The sequence below is a fragment of the Sebastes fasciatus genome, chromosome 13, assembly GCF_043250625.1.
Source record: "Sebastes fasciatus isolate fSebFas1 chromosome 13, fSebFas1.pri, whole genome shotgun sequence".
In the NCBI taxonomy this organism is placed as follows: domain Eukaryota; kingdom Metazoa; phylum Chordata; class Actinopteri; order Perciformes; family Sebastidae; genus Sebastes; species Sebastes fasciatus.
Genome location: NC_133807.1, coordinates 25,751,506 through 25,773,250, shown reverse-complemented (window position 1 = coordinate 25,773,250; position 21,745 = coordinate 25,751,506). Strand labels below are relative to the sequence as shown.

The window sequence follows — 21,745 nt, the reverse complement described above, 5'->3', positions numbered from 1 at the left end:
GGCCTCAGGGAGAAAACATAAACACAAGATCCATTGACCTTTACCCCAATATATTTACTCCATGTGCATTATGGAGTGCAGAAAAGATGCTGTATCCACCACTTCCCATCTTCTCATACCCGAAGAACATTAAATTGTTCCATGCTGAAATAAGCTCCTGCGGTCTTTTATTAAAGGAACAGTGTATAGCATTTAGGGGGATCTCTTGGCAGAAATAAAATATAATATTAATAAGTATGTTTTCTTTAATGTATAATAACCTGAAAATAAGAATTTTGTTTTTTTGTTAACTTAGAATGAGCTGTTTATGTGTACATACAGAGCGGGTCCTCTTCACGGAGCCGGCCGTCGTGTTTCTACAATAGACGCACTGCACCTTTTAAAGGATGCTGCTAAAAAACATTCTGTACATAATTAGTTGTTAAAGCAAACAAGGACATGTCAGTAATTTCAAATAATTAAAAACATAAATAAATAGTCTCAGTTTTAAAGTTAGAATGAAGCTACTGGCATCATATGAAACTAGAAAACCTAAAGAATCCATTGGTAACAGCCAACCATGTCATACTAGCTTGTTGCGAAGGAGGTTAAATAACGCTCCAAACTTACGCTAAGTTTTGGCAAGGAAAAACTGGCATGTCCATTTTCAAAGGGGTCCCTTGACCTCTGACCTCAAGATATTTGAATGAAAATGAGTTATTTGGGTACCCACAAGTCTCCCCTTTAAATAGAGTCTCCCCGCTAATTCTGGCCGTAATCTCCCGCAAAATTTCACATTTTTCAATGCACTCGAGGCAAATTACAGTCCGGAAAAAAAAGGGAAGGAGGAGTTTCGCAAACACAGAGCTATGTGGAAACAAGGCATTAACGATACTGGAAACTGAGAGGTTTTTATTAAGTCTCTGTGAACTGACCTATCCAGTGGCTCTTGGAACAGTATGTGCTATGAAACAACAGCTGACCCCGGGGTAGAATCAATGCTCACCTCTCTTATAAGGTAACCTGGCATTCGGCCAGTGTAGCCTACATAACCAACAAGAAAGTCCATCTACACATGCTTTCTCTTTTTTTATTTTAACATTATGAATGTGCACCAATACAAAAAGACAAGTTAAAATACTCTTTCACATACATTGTAATTTATTCTTTCACCAGTTGGACAAAGTTCGATAAGCGGACACAATATATGATGAACTGTATACACCTGAACACAGTTTTTACTGGTAAAAACACAGCAAATATACTGTACATAACCACCTTTTAAGAGGAAATAAACATATTGATTTGGGCTCCTCATAGAATACATTCAGACAGAACCACTTTGGTCCAGAACGGGGAGTGACCCAAGCTGCTGGCTTCAAAAACACACATGGTCACAACTTAAAATACATGTAATAGTTTGAAATAAAATTACCAATACCATACTTATATACTCCACTGAATGCTTTTTTAATCAATGTGCACAACATTCCTTTGTTACTGTGTCCAGTATGCAAACATTTCTCCTGCTCTGGAAAACAAGAAAAACAAATTCACCTCTGGGCTACATGAGCGCCGGTGTGTACGTCATACTCCCAGCTCAATTCTGAGTATTGGATATCTACCTGCGCTGTTACAATCCTCCGCAGACACTGATGAAAAAATAGCCTCAGCCTGCTATCTGTTTTTTTCTGGCTGAAGTGTAAATGCACAGAGCTATTATCTGAATGACAAACATGCTGTTGTTGTGCTCTAATTTAGCTCTAGACTACATAATGACACTGAGAGTAACTTCCATAATAAAACACAGAGCTGTGACCTCCTTATACCTTATATAGGAATGACTTCTGGGAATGTCATGTGGTGCCATACTGTATAATGGGACTCATAACGACCTCTGACCTCTGTGTGAAGCTACAGGTTCATATCAACCCATCGCTTATCCGGCTGCAGCCAGTGATTCATCCGACCGTAACACATCCACAAATCTGGAAAACTACACCCATTCATACCCACTTGAAAATATACACCACATACACACACAGACAGAAATATACCGACAGCAATCAAATAAAATCATCTGTATAAACACATGTATATACAGTATACACACACAGTATTTACCAATTATAAATTAACATTGTGCAAATAGTCATACAAACAAAGTCAAGTCGAGTTAGTTCTGGCAAAAGGTTTGGCAAATCAAAGATTAATTGACGCTTTGCAGGAGGCTTCCCCTCTTTTAAAAATAAATGTATTCAGAAGTAAATGTACCACCGCTAATTTAGCTTTCTATGTCACTACTAGAGAGGATTTGTTCTACTTTCGGGTAGCAGAGTTTTGTTCTAAGTGTCCACATCCCCTGCACACTTAAAATAAGGCTGAATATTAAACACTGTCTGGAGAGTAACTGGGCGCAGGCAATTGTTAACACAGGCTTTCTGATTTGTTTGGTGTTTACACCGTCGAGACACTGATGTGATGGCTCTCAACTAACTTATAACTTAAACTCACTAATTATGCACATGAACGACGACCTATATTTAAACACCCTTGTGCCGGAGATGTCATGTTACTTGAGTCACAGTGGATTCATACTTTATGCATGTGTGGCTTTACAGGTCATGTCTATATACTGTGTATTTTTATCCTTGATTTGAGTGCACGGTTTTCCCTATCATCTTTCATCTCAAGGGTTGAGTGGGCTACTGTGTAGAAGTTCATTTAATAGTACGCCAAGGCCTGTGAGTCATCTTGATGGCACAGGGGGGAAAAGAAAATGTATTTAATGGCACAGAATTGCAACTATTCCCCTTGAAAAACCACCTGGCACATTTACACAGCTACAACTGAAGCACTCAGCAGCATCCAAGGTATAAAAAAGATGTATTTTTGTTGTAAATCACCAAGTCAATTTTGTTATAATTCACCCCATACCATCTCTTAACCTTTTGAGGGCACTTTCATAAGCCATAGTCCGTTTGGCTAGTCCGAATCAGAGTGAAGTTGATACACTGGGTTCGTTTTCTATTTATTCTGGTTCGGTTTCACAGTGCACAAATAAAAAAATTTGTTGCTGAACTAAACTTTTTTGTCTCAAGAGCTGCCACTTCTATGCAGGGAATTGCGGACCGCGATATATTGCTGTTGACGTTTTTTCACTAGGGCTGTCGAAGTTAATGCAATAATAATAATTTCTTTATTCTTTATTTAACACTCCCATGTTGATAAGAGTTTTAAATACTTGACCCTATAAGGTACATTTTGAACAGATAAGAAATGTGCAATTAATTTGTGATTAATCGCAATTAAATATTTTAATCGACTGACAGCCCTTGTTTTCACTTTGACTCGGCACTGATCTATTGTTTTTCTCGAATTACTTTATAAACATCACTATTTTTGTGGACTTTATTTAGCATATTCTATATGTCAATCTTCTGCAGAAGTCCTGGTCAGTCCTTTCCCACTCATGTTAACCTGTTTGTTTACCTGTGTCCATCTCAACAAATGCCCTCGCAGGCAGCCTGCGTTTTGGTTCGCTTGGACCGCCTCTCGTAAGTGGTCTCGGACCGGTTGTTTTGGTCCACACCAGAATACGATTACTGCGTTCACAACTGCTCAAATGAACCACACCCGAGTTTGATTAAAACTGACTAAATGTTGGCTTGTGAAAGCCTCCTTAATGTCTATATATAAGCCAGGAATGACCTGTTCAGAGCAGCTGCCAATTTCCAATGTCCCCTGGATAAACAGCACTGTGGTCACCTTACTGTATGAGGTACAGCCAGCAGCATGATTCTTCTTCTTCTTCTGTACATTTTCACCAAAGTCAGTATACACAAGAAACCCTTACAGATATCAGAGCAAAGCAAGAAAACAAGAAAAAAAGCCTCTGTTCCCTACCATCTTGTTTTGGTCTTTTTTTTTTTGTGTATGCAGTTCAATGTCCAGTTTGTCTTTAACCTCCAGTACCACAAAAACACACATTTGATACACAGCACAAATTAAAGCAGAGGCTCAAGCAAGGACCCTGTTTCTTTTTTTGTTGTTGTTTTGTTTGAGGTTTCAGGTTTTTTTCTTATTATTTTACATGGCATATCTGCCTTGAGATGCTGTTGTCGCATTGTTCAACATGCAGCAGTTTCTTTTCGTTGTCCGACAAACATCTACAGAAATCCATTCACAAGGCTCACAGCACATAAGACACCTCAGCGTGGGAGTCTGTCGAATTATTCTCCGTTCTCGGGCTGTGGAGAGGGCTGCTCGGTCTCCCAGTGACACCGATCTCTGGGCAAAGACCACTCTGACAGATGAGTCCATCAGCCCAGCTCTTCACAGCCACCCAGGGCAGCATGTCGGAGCCAGATGAGAGCTCAAGGCCCTCCACCTTTCTTCATCAAGTTATTGTTCCCAGCGCCTTTCACAGGTTGCTCTCCACGTTCTCTCTCTGACCTTCGTAACACTGCACCTTGTCCGTGAGGCTGAGTTCCTCCAGTAGGGTGCAGTTGCTGACGGTTCCCTTGTGAAGCGGGGAGGCGCACTGGCCCGCCCCATCACTGTGGACCATACCGTTGTTGTGGCATCCAGCCACAAGCATGTGCGTCTCCTCAGGGCTGCAGACCGGGGAAGAGGTTTTGGCGATGTCCGGGAGATGAGGCAGTCGAGGGACGTGGTTCAGCAGGCTAGCTGTCTTGGTGTTGGGGGTATTGCTGTAGGTGTGGCGGTATTCCTCCTCGATGTTCCTCCCTAGCTTCCAGCGCTTCCACTTCTTCAGGATCTCCGACTGCACCTGAGGAGAGGACGGAGATGAAAGCAGACATTTTTAATGCGATAACGGGAGAAAAGTCGGGGGTTGACAGAAGTGTTTTTGTCATGAAAATGAGGACACTTACTTCTTTGTTGACAAAGCAGTACAAGATGGCCACTAAGAGACCCTGTGGAGACAACCAATACTGAGTCAGTCCCCTATCATTAGCTCATTACAGCTACAATATTCACTCATGCGGTTGTCGGTGTTACACAGTGTTCGGGCACTCACAGATTACATTACGTACCCATCGCCCCCACCATCGTTTTGCTTTTTTTATAGAAATTAAACCCATTTAGTTCATTTTTGCATATCAGCGCCGTGTTACCAATACATAGTCAGACGATGGACTCTACAAGCTGAAAGTGAGTGTCTGCTTCGTATGGAGTCTCAGCTCAGAGTTGCAGGAGTCAGATTTTACACACACGAGACGAGAGATAATTGACAGACAAGACGATGGCGGAGGATTAGGTGTCAAAGCGAAAAGAATAAAAACGCCTATCTGGCGATATTTAAGATTTAAACCCGATGCTATAAAGGAACCATAATCTTAATGAGGCAATCGTCATGCCGGATGCGGAGGACGGAGCTGTCATACCCGGTGTGCGCAGTCAAAGTTAGGGCGTCATCTTTTCTTGTAAAATGTCAGGTGTAATCGGTAACACCGCTTACATTAAGTTTATTGACCGGTGGGAAAATGTCATCCTAACTCACACATATTTTGAAAAGCCATCGTTGTTTGACGCTATGAAAACATGACGCCATGTGTTGTAGAGCATCAGTGCATGCACCTTTCTGGTTACATGGGGCATTTGCAAGTTTGTTGTTTCATGCCACAATCACTGAGTGCACTGCACTTGTTGTCATTGACTCTGTTTTGTTGTCCTCTCTCTTTCGCTCTCTTCATCAAGGCGATTACACTGGAGGTTCGCTGTAATCTTGACACGTGTCATCTGTGTCCCCGTAGCAAAAAGGTCACTGTCATTATGTCACAGTATGTCACAGCCAGTTAGCAGCACAGACAGAGCGTTATGTTAGTGTAATTCCTCCTGACACATGAGTAAATATATCACTACTCCATTGTCTGGGGGATGGGAAACTCAGACATGCAACGGATCGCTGAACAAGCTCATCTGGAACGACAACTTTTTGCTGTTAATCTGGTGTAGCGTGACTTCGAGATTTGGATTTGAATAGGAGATAAATGTAATTCTCCGCTGCAGTTGTGCATCCTCCACTTAATCTTGTTAAGATTAACTCAAATTTGAGAACAAAGGCTGTGCTTTAAACTTCCTGTTTTATCCTGTTCGGGCATGTTTTACCCCCTTTATCTCTGGCGTCGCTCAGTTCATGGTACAGGAAGGGAATTATGAACCATAAGATGCCTCATCAATGTCTCGACTCTCACTCGAACCCCTGATCTAAGCTGAGTGTTGATGCTGAGTTATTGCATAAATGGTGTGGTCTTTGTTTGTGAAAATTATGGTTGATGCTTTGGTTCAAATCCAACCTGGAAGGAGGAGAAGAAGAGGTCGCTGAAGAGCTTGGTGAGGCGCAGTCCGATGGTGGCCGTGGTGGACTCGTCTGTGACAAAGATAAAGACCACCTGATGGATGCCCAGCAGAGGGATCAGGGTTAGAGTTGACTTAGCCAACCTGAGATGGAGGAGGATGAGAGACAAAAAGAGACAAAGGACAGAATAAGTGGAGGGAATAATTAAATGTAAAGAGAATTTTTTTTTTACATTTGAACTCACCTGAATTTGTAATCTGTGTATCTCATTTGGTGCGCTCGAAGTTTTGACACAAGAATTTTGATGATATGGATAAAGATTAGGAAGTTGATCTGTGAAAGACAGAGACACCGGTCTTGATTATAACAGTTTTGACAGACCTTGAAGGTCATGCATATGGTTTTGGTTTTATGTGCAAACATTTTGAGACACTGCCAGAAACAAAGCGTAATCCACATACTACCACATCAGGCTGTTCTCATACACCGTTCATAGCTACTGTATACCTACGAAAAGTAATACACTGTAAAATGCGGCGTTGGGAGGAGGTTCTGGGTGGGTGGGTGGGTCAAAAAACACCAGACTTTCACCCAGGAGACCGCTTTTCGTACTGTACACCGTGTCAAACCAGAAATCAATGTTGATTTATTTGTCACGTAACTTCCGCACTTAAGTAACGCCACTTTCGGAGTTATTTTAACCCAAACCATGATCTTTTTCTAAGCCTTACGAAGTAGTTTTGTTGTGAAGACGGAAGTATATTTTGAATAGACTGTATGTATGTGACAAGTGGAAACTGACAAGTGCGTCATCAGTGTTGGAAATGAACTTTTTTGTCCACCTGCCACTTCCAAAATCTAGCAGCCACTCAATAGATTACCACTGTTTTTTTTTGGCTGGTGAGTGAAGCAAATCCAGCAGCCACTTGCATATTTTGTGCATCATGTGTTGCTTGACATTTGTAGGAAAATGCACGAAAAATGAGGAATTACAATTATTATAATAATATTTCTAATGAAAACTGTTGACCAGGGAACAAGGAAATGGCAAAACTCAAACTGTCTGCATGGATTGATACCAATCAGTACAAACCATCTTTTTTTTGTGAAGTGAGTGAACTGACCCTTCATTATTACACACAATAGAAGCACATTGTTGTTAGGGAACCCTTTCCCAGCAGCTGACATTTCAAGAATCGGCAGGTGTTCCTCTGATGAAAATCACTGATGATGTGACCTTTACAATTAAGCTGTTCCCGGCAATTTGCACTGGTTATGACGAAGGAAGGGAAAGGACCTAATTTGTACATATAGTCCAGTCATATGTCCAGTTGTTTTTTGATTATTATAAACTCAGTGTAAGTTTTGTTCAGTAAAACTGCTGGAATGAACAAAAGTTACATGCCGAAACACATTTTCAACTCCAAATCAGACCATAATGATGGATTTTACTACTACATATACTGTATATACGTACACTTCAATGCATACAGTATCTATATATGTATGTGTTATTTCATATTTGCATATTGACTTTGATCTTTCAATAGCAAAATCACATGTTCCTGCAGGGGCACACACACCTACAAGTGTTTACTACTGAGTGTAGTTTTCTACTGATATGCACCTTGAACACGGTGGGATCAGGATAAAGACGGAAAGGCTGAAATGGGAAGCAGCCCTCCCGACCCTGCGACAACTCAAACACAGGAATTCCTGTGGAATACAGGCCACTTAGCAGGAAGATTAATGCATGGAAAATGCCGGGACATCTGTATAACTGGCCTGACATAAGAGCTATGACAAATTGGACTTGAATAAAAGCCCAGAACTGACCTTTGCATAGCACACCTCCAATAAAGGGCCTGGTCACGGTATGGATTGTGTAGTAGTAGCAAAAATCATATTTCTTTAATCCAAAAACGTTAACCTCTTAAGATGTTTCCCAGATGTTTGGACTAAAGCACAGACAGCCTTTTACAGTTCATGAATAAATGAGATGTTAAATATTTTATAGAATATGAATGGAAAAAGTGGAAACGCAAGAGTGGTGGGTAAATATGTAGGATTTTAGGGTGAATGCACTATTTATTTTTTTATTTATATGGCACTTTGGATTAGAGCTGCAACGATTAATCGATTAGTTGTCAACTATTAAATCAATCGGCAACTATTTTGATAATCAATTTGAGTAATTTCTTTAGAAAAAAAGAGTAAAAATTCTCTGATTCCAGCTTTTTAAATGTGAATATTTTCTGGTTTCTTTACTCCTCTATGACAGTTAACTGAATATCATTGAGTTGTGGACAAAACGTGTCATTTGAGGACGTCCTCTTGGGCTTTGGGAAACACTGATCGACATTTTTTCACCATTTTCTGACATTTAATAGAACAAACAACTAATCGATTAATAGAGAAAATAATCGACTGATTCATCGACAATGAAAATAATCGTTAGTTGCAGCCCTACGTCAGATTCAAATGTTTAGTAAATAGTATTTCATAATGTAAAGGATGAAACGGAATGGTAAAAAAAAGCAGAAGACGGCAACGGAAGGTGAAATTACCACGACTGCCAGTAGTATCGGGGAACGAATGATCCACCAGTAATTCATGTTTATATTTTGCCCCCAGCAGCTGAAAAAGAACAACAAATATCAGTGAGAGACAACCAGAAACACCTCACATGCTTTCAAACAAAGCTCACTCTCTAACACATTTTGTTAAACTGTTTTGCAACTCTGCAAAAGTAGAAAGCTTTCCTCTCGCTGGCTGATGAAGTGTGAGAGACTGACGGCACCATTACGGCTGCATTTTAAAGCTTTACATAACAACACAATGTGTCTGCGGTTTAGAAAGTGCGGCTTTAAAAAATCCCTTTCACCCCCATTTGCTGCGAAAGTGTGTCGGCTGGACCCTAAGAGATTGCATAATAAAGTTTGGGAACATGAAATATTAAAAACATGCTGACACTGCTGTTCTGACACGGTTTCATATTTGGAGTCCTGGAGAAGATAAAAAGCCTGTGTGAAACGTTTAACTCCTCGTGTAGTAATTGCGTGTTAAATTGGCTGCTGAGTATCAACATTCATATGTTTAAGAGAAAGACCATCTGCCAGCTTTTTTTTCAGATATTTAAAACATCAACACAAGTGAGCTAAAATGTTTGGCAGGGTCTGTGGAGTGAGGGAGTAGAGAAAGAGAGAGAGAGACTTACTCTTGATTTTCATAAAGGTATTTCGCTAACACCCAGGGCACGAGGAATATTAACGGGGTACCTGTAAAGAAATGAGAGCTGTCTAAATGCAGAGCAGTCATTTAGTAGACCAACGTTACAGCCGTTTACATGTATCTGCTCTGATTTAATTTCAATTTAGTATCACTAAGCACTAGGGCTGTCAATGGATTAAAATATTTAATTTCAATTAATCGCATCATTGTCCATAGTTAATTGCAAATTAATGGCACATTTTTTATCTGTTCAAAATGTACCTTAAAGGGAGATTTGTCAAGTATTTAATACTCTTATCAACATGGGAGTGGGCGAATATGCTGCTTTATGCAAATGTATGTATATATTTATTACTGGAAATCAATTACCAACACAAAACAATGACAAATATTGTCCAGAAACCCTCACAGGTACTGCATTTAGCATAAATAATATGCTCAAATCATAACATGGCAAACTGCAGCCCAACAGGCAACAACAGCTGTCAGTGTGTCAGTGTGCTGACTTGACTATGACTTGCCCCAAACTGCATGTGATTATCATAAAGTGGGCATGTCTGTAAAGGGGAGACTCGTGGGTACCCATAGAACCCATTTTATTTCAAATATCTTGAGGTCAGAGGTCAAGGGACCCCTTTGAAAATGGCCAGGCTAGTTTTTCCTCGCAAAAATGTAATTTAGGAGCGTTATTAGCCTCCTTTGTAACAAGCTAGTATGACATGGTTGGTACCAATGGATTCCTTAGGTTTTCTAGCTTCATATGATGCCAGTATCATACAAGCTAAAATTCACAAGTTGGGTTAATCCATTAAAAAAAATTAGTGGCGTTAAAAAGAATTTCCGTTGACGCGTTATAACTGTGACAGCCCTTCTCAGCACATAACTTGCATCCCCTGACTTATTACTCCCCACAGACCACCCCCAGCTCACCCCAGCCAATGCACAGGTAGATCTTGAAGTAGTTCCTCTCTGTGAACACGGTGATGACCAGGAGGTTGTGGAGGTAGATGCCTTCCACCAGCAGCCAGTAGCTGTTGGCCATGATGCTGTACTGCATCATCACCATGGCGATGCGACAGCCAACGGCCGTCTGCAAGAGGAGCAGCGAGGTTTATTTCACAAATGATAAAATATCAAGCTGTTAAACATTATTTAGTGAGAGTGATGTTCATGGTGAGATCAGTGCTGCAGCAGATGGGAGCTCCTTCTGCCGCCAGGATTCAGACTTTGTGCTGACAGCCGTGAGATTGTACGACAGCAACTTTAACCCAACATCCTCGGCCAGCTGTGACCCCCAAACACCCCAAGCACTTTATAAACGAGCCCATGTGGTTGACCCTCCCCCCTTTTATGAATAATTAGCTGCTACAATTATCTTTGTAGTTACCATTTCCCATCACTTTCTGTAACTACTTTCACTTTACATATTTATCTTATCACTGTACTGTTATATAAATCATAATTATACACATATCCAGGTCATATTCTGCAATCTTTGATAGAACTTTATTATTATGTACATTATTTATAGGGTATACAAACATAAGGAATGCATCAGATAATCAGCATAATAATGCATGCTTTGATGCAGACCATGGTCCAGTTGCAGATGAGATTATTTAAGATATACATTTGCAGGGTTGTGCAGCTTTGAGTGCTTTTTAGTTTCCTTATGTTTGCCATTGTCCCACGTTCTTAGGAACTGTATGAAAATTACTGCAGTGAGAAGGATAAAAATAGTCTTCTCCCAGAAAAGACACACCACACTCCCCTTCGCAAAAGTACATAACCCTGTAAAACATTTCATAGCTTGTTGTTGAGTAGCCGCAGATGACTACTGACCTCATTGTTGACCAGCAGCTCTACTGGAGGCATAGATGCCCGCGGGAATCCCTGCTCCTGGTCACTGCTGAGGTCCTGCGATGGGATGTTGGCCTCCAACAGAGCGTCTTTGATGAGGATAGACAGCGCTCGCAGGATGAAGGAGGCAAAGAGATTCATGTGGATGTTGTTCCTCATGCAGTGCAGTTTCCTGATGAACGAGAGGCAACAATGATCTATAAGATAATCTGTCTTTCATCATTCACAGATAAACTTAAAGGACTAGTTTGAGGAAATATGGTTAACGCGAGTTAAGGATAGCTGTTTCCCCCTGCTTCCAGTGTTTGTGCTAAGCTAACCGTCTGCTGGCTGTATCCTTATATTTAATGTACAGACAAGCACCAAAGAGAAGAAGTGTTTTTCACAAGATTTCTAACCTTTAAGTGTAATTTCCCCCCTCCCCGCTGTGTTTGATGCAGATCAACTGAAATAGTTTCCTGATACTTTAAAATGATTTCAACCCAAAAAAAACGTATTACCTGAAGGATATGAGGATGCCAAGCGCCAACACCAAAGCCACCAGTGATAAGGAATAGCCCACTGTGTACATGATCCGAATATGTCCATAGTACTGCTGCAAGTTAAAACACAGACAAAACACATGGACTTTAGATTTGTTTCCTTTATTTGAGAGGGGTAGATTCAGTTTTAACAGTAACATTGTGTCAAATATGTGCTCTTTAAATGAGTTAATGCAGACAAAATATTAGTATTGTCTGACGCTCTACAGGAAGAATAACAGAGAGAGACATTTCTTACCAAACTTCGATCATTAGGGTCACACTCGCTGGTATTCTTCGTATTCACCCACTGGCCGTTTGCGTCACACTCCTGATACACCATGCCGTGTTGAACTAAACACACACAAAGACACACACACACACACACACACACACACATGCACGGTCTCTGAGTTAAAGTGCAGTCATCACGGACAGCTCTCTGTCTCTGCATGATATTTCAATGTACTCTGCAGCAACATGACATGACAGTGTGTATCTGCTAACCCCTGTGTCTCTTACCTTTATGGTGCCACGGCAGATACCGCGGACACACCACACTGACGGTGGTGTTGGGGAGTCCATCAGGCCAACAGGCGTAGTTGTCAAATTCCCTGTTGCACACGAGGCCTGGGGATTAAAACACAAAAAAAAAGAATATGGGTGATCATTTTCATACAATCACAGCCCCTATGTCTATGGCCTGACAACATGTCTTTGAAGCTGCTGGTGGCCATTATGGCCATTATGGCATCTGGTCTTTCATCTTGACTTCAGAGTAAAGTCCTCCATCGATACCACCACCACCTTTCATCTTCTCAACACAGGATGTAAAGAGTGCTGGCTCTTAATGTACGGACAGGTGGATGTTCCGGTGTATAAAGTCCCATCTCCTTTACGCCTGCTAATTTGCTGTTACTTTCAGGCCGGGTGTATGATTGCCACGGAGTGGTGTGATTTTGTGTGCAGTGTGGGAAGCGGCCTTTTTTGAACGTTGGGAGCGTCGCTGTTTTCCGCCTCTACCCTGCAAGCTAACAGACTATAATGCAACTGAAAGGCAGCATTCGGCGTGTAGTTAAACGCCGTTGATGGAGCGAACTGGAGCCAGAAGGCAGAGAGTGTGGTGCAGCAAATAGAAAAACTGGGAGCAGCTGCATGCAGAGTGGTTATACAATGTTTTGATCAAGGAGCGGAAATTGCTGCCGCTCCCTCTGGTGATAGCGCGACCTAACCATTACCTGCCCTACTGCGTTAGATAGCTGCCACTGCACCACAAGATGAGGGTAAACGCTGATTCTCTCTAATGCAAATGCAAATTATATATAGAAATATATTTCTTTCATATTTACCTTCTCAGAAATGTTGTCAGAGCACCAATGACGATTTAGGAATAATAGCCTATCATAATGTTGCACTTCGTTGTGTCTCTGGATAAGATCTCTAAACAATATCCAGAGCATTAATATAGAAGTAAACAGCTATTTGCTACGTAAAGATATAGAGGAATAATGTCTACCTTGTCTCTGTGTGTTGTAATCAGAGCATGTCTGTGCTTCGTTGACATAGCCGGGCTGGCCGTGCATGCTTTTAGTGCATGTTCGTACATATGAGCATGCCCTACTGGCTAGCTCTCGGCCGCCGCTCTGCACTGGACTCATATGGCAGTTAAAGTTGTTAATGCCGTTGTTGTGAAAGTGTAGCAACCCCCAGGTTAACACTATTAGCTCTGTCAACACTGTTGCCTTGTTTTCATTGATAGCGCTGTTAGTACCGTTAGCTGCAAGCTGCCGGCTCAGTCGTCGTCATGTAGAGAGCCGTGCAGAGGCAATAGAAATGCTCCCAATCTCACATTTAGCACCCTTAATGCCTGCGCTTATTTATTTAATGCAACAATTTTATTAATTGGTGATATGATGCCAGTGTAGTTAAAGCGACTAAAATTCATAATTTTAATTCAACATTGGCTCACATGACTGCTTGGGAAAGATGTTGCTCGTAGAGACAAACCCACTGGCAATTATTTGGTGGAGACCAAAAACAGAGCAAAAAGGAGAGTAAATATTAGACCAGATACCAGAAACAAGACTCCACAACTTTTTATATGTTGCTCTGTATCTGCTGGATGTGTATGCCAATTTGTTGATATGGCTGTATTTTCCATAGCAACTGTAGAAGATGATAATATGCCAGTGTTGTGTTTACGACAGTGGGCTACCTCTGGGTCTGAAAAGTGCCTTAAACTTTCATTCTTTCTAATAGCCAGCAGGGGGCGACTCCTCTTTTTGCAAAAAGAAGTCTGATTGTATAGAAGTCTATGAGAAAATGAGCCTACTTCTCACTTGATTTATTACCTCAGTAAACATTGTAAACATGAGTTTATGGTCTCAATCGCTAGTTTCAAGACTTCTTCAATACAGCATGATGTTCATTTAGTCAATTATGGTCCCAGTTAGAGTCAAATAGACCATAAAGCAGGGGATGCTTCAGGGCGTGGCTACCTTGTGATTGACAAGTCGCTACCACAGCGTTTTAATCTTACAATTTTAACCCTTTCACAGCGTGTTTTCAATTCATGAAAGTTAATTATAACCTTTTTGGTCGCCTAAAAATGTCTTATTCAGCGTTCGTTTGTACATAGCTCCTCCTTCTCGTGTCACTTCTGGTTGCAAAAAAACAAGATGGCGACGGCCAAAATGCCGAACTTGAGCCTTCATAATTGTAGCCCACGGTGACTACGTCCACTTAATCTATTGTTTACGGCTTGTTTCTGCTGTCACTTGTTGCAGTTTTAAACATTAATGAGTTACAGTATGTTCAGCTCACCGGTGCTCGGTGGGTCTCGGCTGTTGTTGCGATGACACTCCTCCATGTACAATTTCCAACTCTCCTTGAGCTTATCCAGAGAAGCAGCAGGAGACACCTATAAGAAACGGTGGAGCAAAAAAAATCCAGTCACGCGAGGAAGGTCTGTTATTTGTGGACTTGATTGATGTAGTGTAAGCAGGTGGGCAGGGAAGATGTTGAGAATGTGGGCTTCACAAAGACAAAACGGGTGCATTAACTGAATTGGCTTTCATTTGTTTCACTTCACTTCATTTATACAGTAGCTGTAAACAACCCATTCTCAGGACGCTGTGACCCACTTTAATGTGTTGTCTGTATGGGGGGGCTTGTGCTACTGTATGGACAGTCTGATCTATTGTACACTGTAACACTCATGTCATTAAAAAGACAGGGACAGTTTATTTAGGCCTCCACACCCAAACTCTCTCTGGCTTGTTTCAGAAAGCAGCAGAGCTAAAGAAACAACACCCACCCCCACACTGTAAAGGCCAGTGACTAATGGAAGTTCACAGACTTACATGGAGGCTGTTCACCTCTGGGAAAAAGTGTGTACATGCATGTATATGTGCCTGTTTGTGTGAGTGTGTGCTCTCGGGACTCACCTCGATGCTGCAGGAGACAATCAGCATTGCTGAAAAGAGGAACAGCCGTGACATCCCTTATTCCTGCTGTTGGTGCTGGGAGGGGATACTGCAGGACGGATGGGGAAGGGTTTTCACCTCATAAGGGGGCTTATCTACGCTCGCCACACTGCCTGGATGACAAAGAGACACACAATCCATCATTGCAAACACACCGCTTATTACCTCTGCTCAACTTGGCAAAACAAGCGTACCAAAACAGGAAAAGGCTGGGTTATGTTTACATCAAGATTTGAGCCACGGTTATCAAGGTGTACATGCAGCATTACTCAGAACTTGACATGTCCAGAACATCAAGCACCAGAAATGTCCCGGAAATGTTGTTTGTCCCATCAATGAGACAGCCACGGCTCGGCAGAGCTACACCCACTCGGGAACTCACAGTTGGCCGCTGTCCACCTTCATCTTAAAGCCTGTCAGTGTTTGGTCGAGCGTGTGTCAGCGTGTGCCAGAGGTCACTCACCTGTGCATCGATCGACGGCGCAAACTCCCACCCCGAGAGATTTGATTTGAAGCCGGAGAACGGAACGAAATCTGAAACGTTTCTGCAAAAAACACCTTGACCATGGAAACATTTTTGGCTAAAACGTTTCAAATTCCATTCTGTTCTAATCTCGTGGCAGCGAGGAGGACTTTGATGTGTGCAATTTCTTTTGTTTACTGGTGTTTGTTCAAGAGATACGAGCACAATGTGTCATGACAGATGCAAAGTGTGTAATTGTGTGAATGTACAACATGTGAGTTTCGTAGTCTGCGTTTTGACTGAACATGTCAACAAGCTCATAAGTCTGGGTTGATAGGCGGCGCAAGGTTCCAGTCACAATGTAAACGTCCACCCAATATATCACAAAGCTCTACTGGAAGTCAGACTTCAGATAATATCTAAATCAAAGAGCCATACTTTCTAAATGGCCTGTTCAGTGTAATGACCACAGGATGCAGTTAGCATTAGCTGTAGTAGACTGACTGACTGCCCCGGGCACCGGAGGGATCAGAGATACTCTTGTCTGGTCTGACATCAGGTCAGGAGTGGCCCAGCTGAGATCACAGCGCTGACTCTTTTGCCCTTAACACCATCAGACATGTTGACGTCACAATTCAGTTTCCACTTCTATTAAACTTTATGAGTTTTACAGCAACATAAGTGGTTTAAAACAGTGGTTCCCAAACTTTTTCCTGAAGGGACTCCTTTTTCTATCATTGAGTAAACTGACGACCCCAGACTAAGTGACCTATTTATTTAGTGCACAATAACAACAGTACAGAACAACTGATGAACTGTACAATTAACCCAAATAGTGAACGAAATAACTGCATGAAGTTTGTATAAAATGAGCGATTTAGATGAATATTGCATCAGAGATGAGTTTTGCTGTTATTTTTTAGGAACTTTTAATACAATTTTCTGTATTATGTTTTTTATTGATTTTTTTTTAACTATCATACATTCTTAAAAGGCTTCTCCCTGACACGTGGCCACTGTTATTAGCTCATTGGTTGTTTTAAATGCATACGTTTCTATAGCAGGACGAGGCTGTTTAGCAGAGAGGGAAGGCTCTGTGAATATAACTTAATCTTAACTTATATCTTAAATAATAATCCAAACTTTAAAAATACCAATTGCATTTAGTTTTCTTCACAGAAATGAATGAAATGCTGAGATATAGGCCAACTGTATATTTGTTAAAGTCTTACACCCCTTAACCCCCACATTGGGAACCAGTGGCTTAAAACAAAGAAGCATCTCTGGTATGAGATGTGGGCTTTGATTCAAAACCTCCAGGATCAGTTACGGCTCATTAGGACGTTAACAGCACATCATCTTCATGGTTTACACTAATGGCATGGAAAAAAAATCAACAGCCACACTATATCAATCACACCAGACAAGCCTTAAGCTCTGCTAAACCAAACATCTGTACTGTAAGTGTAAGATCTTACCAGAGAAAGTTCTCAAGTATCTTTCTGACATTTAAGCATGTGTCCGGGTACAGCAGAGAGGCTGACATGTGGGTGAGCACATGCTCCTGCTTACGGGTTTCCCTCCGCTCCCTCACTTTCTCGCGCGCTCTCTCTTCACACAAACACATATAGAGACTCATTTCCCAACACACCGGCTGGCCTGCACCACTTTCTGCACCAAGTAGGAGCAATGATTAACCAGACTCAGCGCTCGGTGGAGTCCTGCAGGAGCGATGACGAAAGAGAGAGAAAGACAAGAAAGAGTTTCACAACCCTTTCTGACCCCATTTTTAGATCCCGACACTCCTAACACTGACCGTTACACATTTGTGTCAAGCCCTGACTCGCCGTTAACGCCACACTGAAGACCCCTCTCTGTTTAATCCTACTTCATGACCTTCACGTCCTTCTCTTACTCTCCTTCACGTCTCACGTCGCAGATGTTGCAGTTTTATGCTTTGATGCATATTGGATCTACATATTTTTAGATGTAACTTCAACAAATGTCCCAAAGCTGAACACAAAATGAAACTTTTCCTAAAATGAGCATACTCAAAAAAACAGCCAGAACATTGAGAGGATTTTTAAAGACACACCCTGAGGACATATGTAAATAAGTCTTCGTGCTTTATTTGTGCACATTTGTCACGTACATGTCTGCTTGGATAGACGGCTGGTGGGCGTGGTGCAGCGGTGCCGGTTGGAAACCTTCGGCCGCCCAGTGAAAGGTCGACCGGAGAAGCCATCACACAGCCACACAGAAATCCAACGGTAAAGATCGAAGTCAAACTTTTCTTGTAAAATGTCCGGTGTGATCGGTAACACCGGTGTCGTCACACGTTTAATAACCGGTGGGTAAATGTCCTCACCGTGGCATCCCTACTCTCCACACGGACTGTTTACCTGCATGCAACCAAAGTGATCAAGTGATTGGTCGGACTACAAGCACACTACACACGGAAACCAAAATGCTTTGGATTCATATATTCATATGCAGAATCTGTTTATAGAGATTAGAGCTGGAGTGGAACTAATGGGCTTGAAGGTGTGAGGCTAGTTAGGCTTGTATATTCTGCTGTTATGATATCCTGCTAGAGCTGCAGCTCTGGGCTCTCTAAGCTGTGGATCCAGACCAATCAAGGACCTCTTGAACATGTGTTGTTTCGCCCCACCAGCCCTCTGTTCTAGGAAACAACCCGGAGCTCTTATCGCTGTTGTTGCACATCTGATTTAAGAGGTGGGACGACAGCCAGATGGACCTCTCGGGTAGTTTGGACCTGTCTCCTTTGGTGTTTTTCATCCTGAAACATGCCAAACTGTTTCACCTCTGCCTGGGGATGTGTGAAAAATTATGTGATGCTCATCTTTTAAACTGAAATACTAAACGGCCATTGCTCCCTTTGATTGCAAGGACAGACGGCTATTTGCTTGAACAATGCCTCGTCATTTATTTCTATTTGAGTAAAAAAAAACACGCTGCCAATCACAAATGAATGACGCAATTCCCCGAATGTCCCAAACAACATAAAAACTGCTCTTTGTTCAAGTGCATGTTGGATGGCTCAATACAATGGCCACTAACAATTACTGTTGTTTGTCGAGAGTACTTACCTTTCATTTGATTACACTGTCCAACAAATGAAATTACAAAAGGGGAGTATGCATGCACGAATGCGGGTCGAGGGGGATCAGCGAGGATTAAAAACAAACCTCTTGGAAAACACAATGACTGTCCGGTTCACAAAATGCCCTCTAGCAACAATCTATCATGCAGCTTTCGTAATGCGGAGGTGCTCGTAACAGCAAGGGCAAAACCTTTCTGCATCACCCATCTTTCCACGTCATTAATGAGGCCTTTGTGCTTTTCTGAAATGTTACTGAAGTAACATTCACTAATCCAGCTTTGTTTCTGAAATATCTTATAAAGACATCAACCGAATAGATGCAGCACAACTCTGAAGTTATCGCTTCGTGTATTCTTCCCGCTTCCTGTGCTTTGACTAAATAAGCCATAGCGAAGCACGCTGCGCTCATACCTCAGGGCTGCAGATGTTACGCTGAGCATGACAGTGCTGGATGAGAGCCTCACTATCTGATAATGGGGTGAAGCAGAGTTCAGAGGAGACGAGCATCACGCTGCAACGCGGCCTGCGACAGAAGACGGGACACCACTTCTGGTAGATAGTAATCTTATCTGTTACTGCATTCTATCATCTTCAGCTACTTGACTTTTTGACTCTGAAACTGCTGAGATGTGTGTTTTTGTCCAGTAGCCGAGTGATAGATAATGTATAACTAACCTCGGCCTTTATTCAGGCTTAGTCACTCTTTCTTTCTGTGAAATGTTCTGCAGTCATTAACACATCATAGATCACATCTTAATGGATTAACTTTACTCCTACGTCCCACTACCTGTCTACTTTTACTTCAGTAAGTGATTTCCAACATTCACCAGACATTACTTTGCAAAAACCCAGAGAACATGCCTGTAGTTGCACGTACAGTATGGAGCCAGTACGTATTTGTATAAGGTACATTGCCAATAGCTGTTTTCATATAAGTGTCAAAGTGTTTTTAAGGATGGAGGGTGTTTCTTTAAAACAAAGGACATTTTTAGGGCTGCAACTAACAATTATTTCCAACGATTAATCTGTGGATTATTTTCTTGATTAATCGATAAATTGTTTGGTCTATAAAATGTCAGAAAATGTTGAAAAATGTTGATCAGTGTTTCCCAAAGCCCAAGATGACATCCTCAAATGTCACATTTAAGGAGCTGGAATCAAATAAATTTAACTTTTTTTCTGAAAAACTTACTCAAACCGATGAATCAATTATGAAAATAGTTGGCGATTGATTTAATAGTTGACAACTCTAGACATTATTTTGAAAAACCCCAGAGATCATGCCTATAATTGCATGTAGTATGGAGCCAGGTTTTTGATCTGATTTCATTGATAGTTTACATTTTTAATGTAATGGTATAAGGTACATTGCCAATAGCTGTTTTCATAAAGTGTCAACAAAGCACATTTTAATTGCAAAATCAACAGAACCTCAGTACAATCAAGGCAAAGTTTCAGATCACATCACTGTGACCCAACAGGAAATTCATCCTGACGAAAGCTTCCTGTTGGTGTCCTACTTTACTGAAACACACATCAGCAAATAATAAATAAAAGCGGATCAGTGTGGTTTGATTTGCAGTTGCAGCACCACACCGACAATGTGACAAAAAAAGCAAAAGCACCTGCGTTCTCCCAGCAAGCTTTGAGTAGCTGAGAGACCTTCAGCCGTAAAGATTAATATTAAATTAAACAGGAAGCGTTCCCTCAGCTGCTCATTAAACTCAGACTAGCAACAAAACCCCTTTTTTTCTGGTGTGTGTGTCAATGTCAATATGTGTCTTAAACATGCATGAACACTGGGAGAAGCTGCCTTCTGCATCATGCAAACATATATTGTGTTTATTTTGCTCTTTCATTAGGTGTCTCCCAGTGTGACTGATGAATATCTGTGATTCTATATGAATCTATAAAAAAGCTGCTGCTCTTTGATTCTGAGGAACTGCTGCCAAGACCTGAAGTTTACTATTGATGTTAAAGTCCCTGATCACACAGAGTGGGTTTAAGCAGCCTCTTTCTTTTCAACGAGAGTGTTTTGCACGCTGCTTTTACGCTGCTGAGCGCCTCGTGTTGTTCTGCTCTATGCACCCCTATGCACATTTTTACAGAAGCACCCTGAGCGCCTCGAGTTGAAAAAAATGAGACGCAGACTAATGCAAAGAACGCTCTGTCTGTACATTGAATTCATTCATTGAAAGAGCAAAGAACGGCGCTGAAGGTGATGTTTTCGCCTTCAGTTAGTTTTGCTTTTGTTAGTTTGATTGACAGATGGTTCATCAAATCACCTGCCAAGTATTTTGTGAAAGTGCCTGCCCTTTTCTAAACAGTTTCCAATAATGGCTTCTCAGTTGTTTCTGTGTAACAAACCACTTGGCAGGTCATGTTACCCGCAAAACGGGCTCTTTCTGATGAGACCTTAGATTCCTGAAAAGCAGTTTGCGGTCCAACTGCATCATAGATGTGCTGTAGCAGTAAGAAATGCAGCACCACACAACAAAATGATCCCCAAAAATCTTTACCAATAGCGACCGAGCTTTAGACATTTGGGATCAAAAAAGACAAAAAAAATTTTAAACTAATACCCCACTTTCAACTTTTTCAGTAATAGTTTGACCACACAGAGTTCAAGGTTTCAAAAAAAAACTGCTATGTCTCACCAAGTCTACATGATGCAGGCGTGCCTGTGAGGGAGAGCACCTGTTAAAACATGTACTTCACTCACTAACAACCAGGTAACCATGCTCATCATGCTTGTAGCCT

At 41.5% G+C, this 21,745-nt stretch overlaps 1 protein-coding gene across 2 annotated transcripts in view; it reads right to left on the bottom strand.

Moving 5' to 3' along the window:
* Positions 1–1,122: 1,122 nt before the first annotated feature.
* The window catches only part of gcgra (glucagon receptor a), a 45,739-nt gene continuing 25,116 nt past the window's right edge, over positions 1,123–21,745 (bottom strand). Inside the window, exons 1-14 of one of the 2 annotated variants that reach the window (XM_074656469.1) lie at positions 17,340–17,500; positions 15,360–15,511; positions 14,737–14,833; positions 12,436–12,543; positions 12,173–12,267; positions 11,893–11,987; positions 11,375–11,564; positions 10,463–10,622; positions 9,519–9,579; positions 8,869–8,938; positions 6,546–6,634; positions 6,300–6,444; positions 4,875–4,916; positions 1,123–4,771 (exon numbers count right to left, since the gene is read on the bottom strand). In XM_074656469.1, the coding sequence (XP_074512570.1) occupies positions 4,403–4,771; positions 4,875–4,916; positions 6,300–6,444; positions 6,546–6,634; positions 8,869–8,938; positions 9,519–9,579; positions 10,463–10,622; positions 11,375–11,564; positions 11,893–11,987; positions 12,173–12,267; positions 12,436–12,543; positions 14,737–14,833; positions 15,360–15,413 (1,575 nt within the window). In that variant the 5' untranslated portion in view covers positions 15,414–15,511; positions 17,340–17,500 and the 3' untranslated portion in view covers positions 1,123–4,402. Of the gene's footprint in view, positions 4,772–4,874; positions 4,917–6,299; positions 6,445–6,545; positions 6,635–8,868; positions 8,939–9,518; positions 9,580–10,462; positions 10,623–11,374; positions 11,565–11,892; positions 11,988–12,172; positions 12,268–12,435; positions 12,544–14,736; positions 14,834–15,359; positions 15,512–17,339; positions 17,501–21,745 lie in introns of those variants that run through there. The other variant, XM_074656468.1, reaches the window with a different exon arrangement.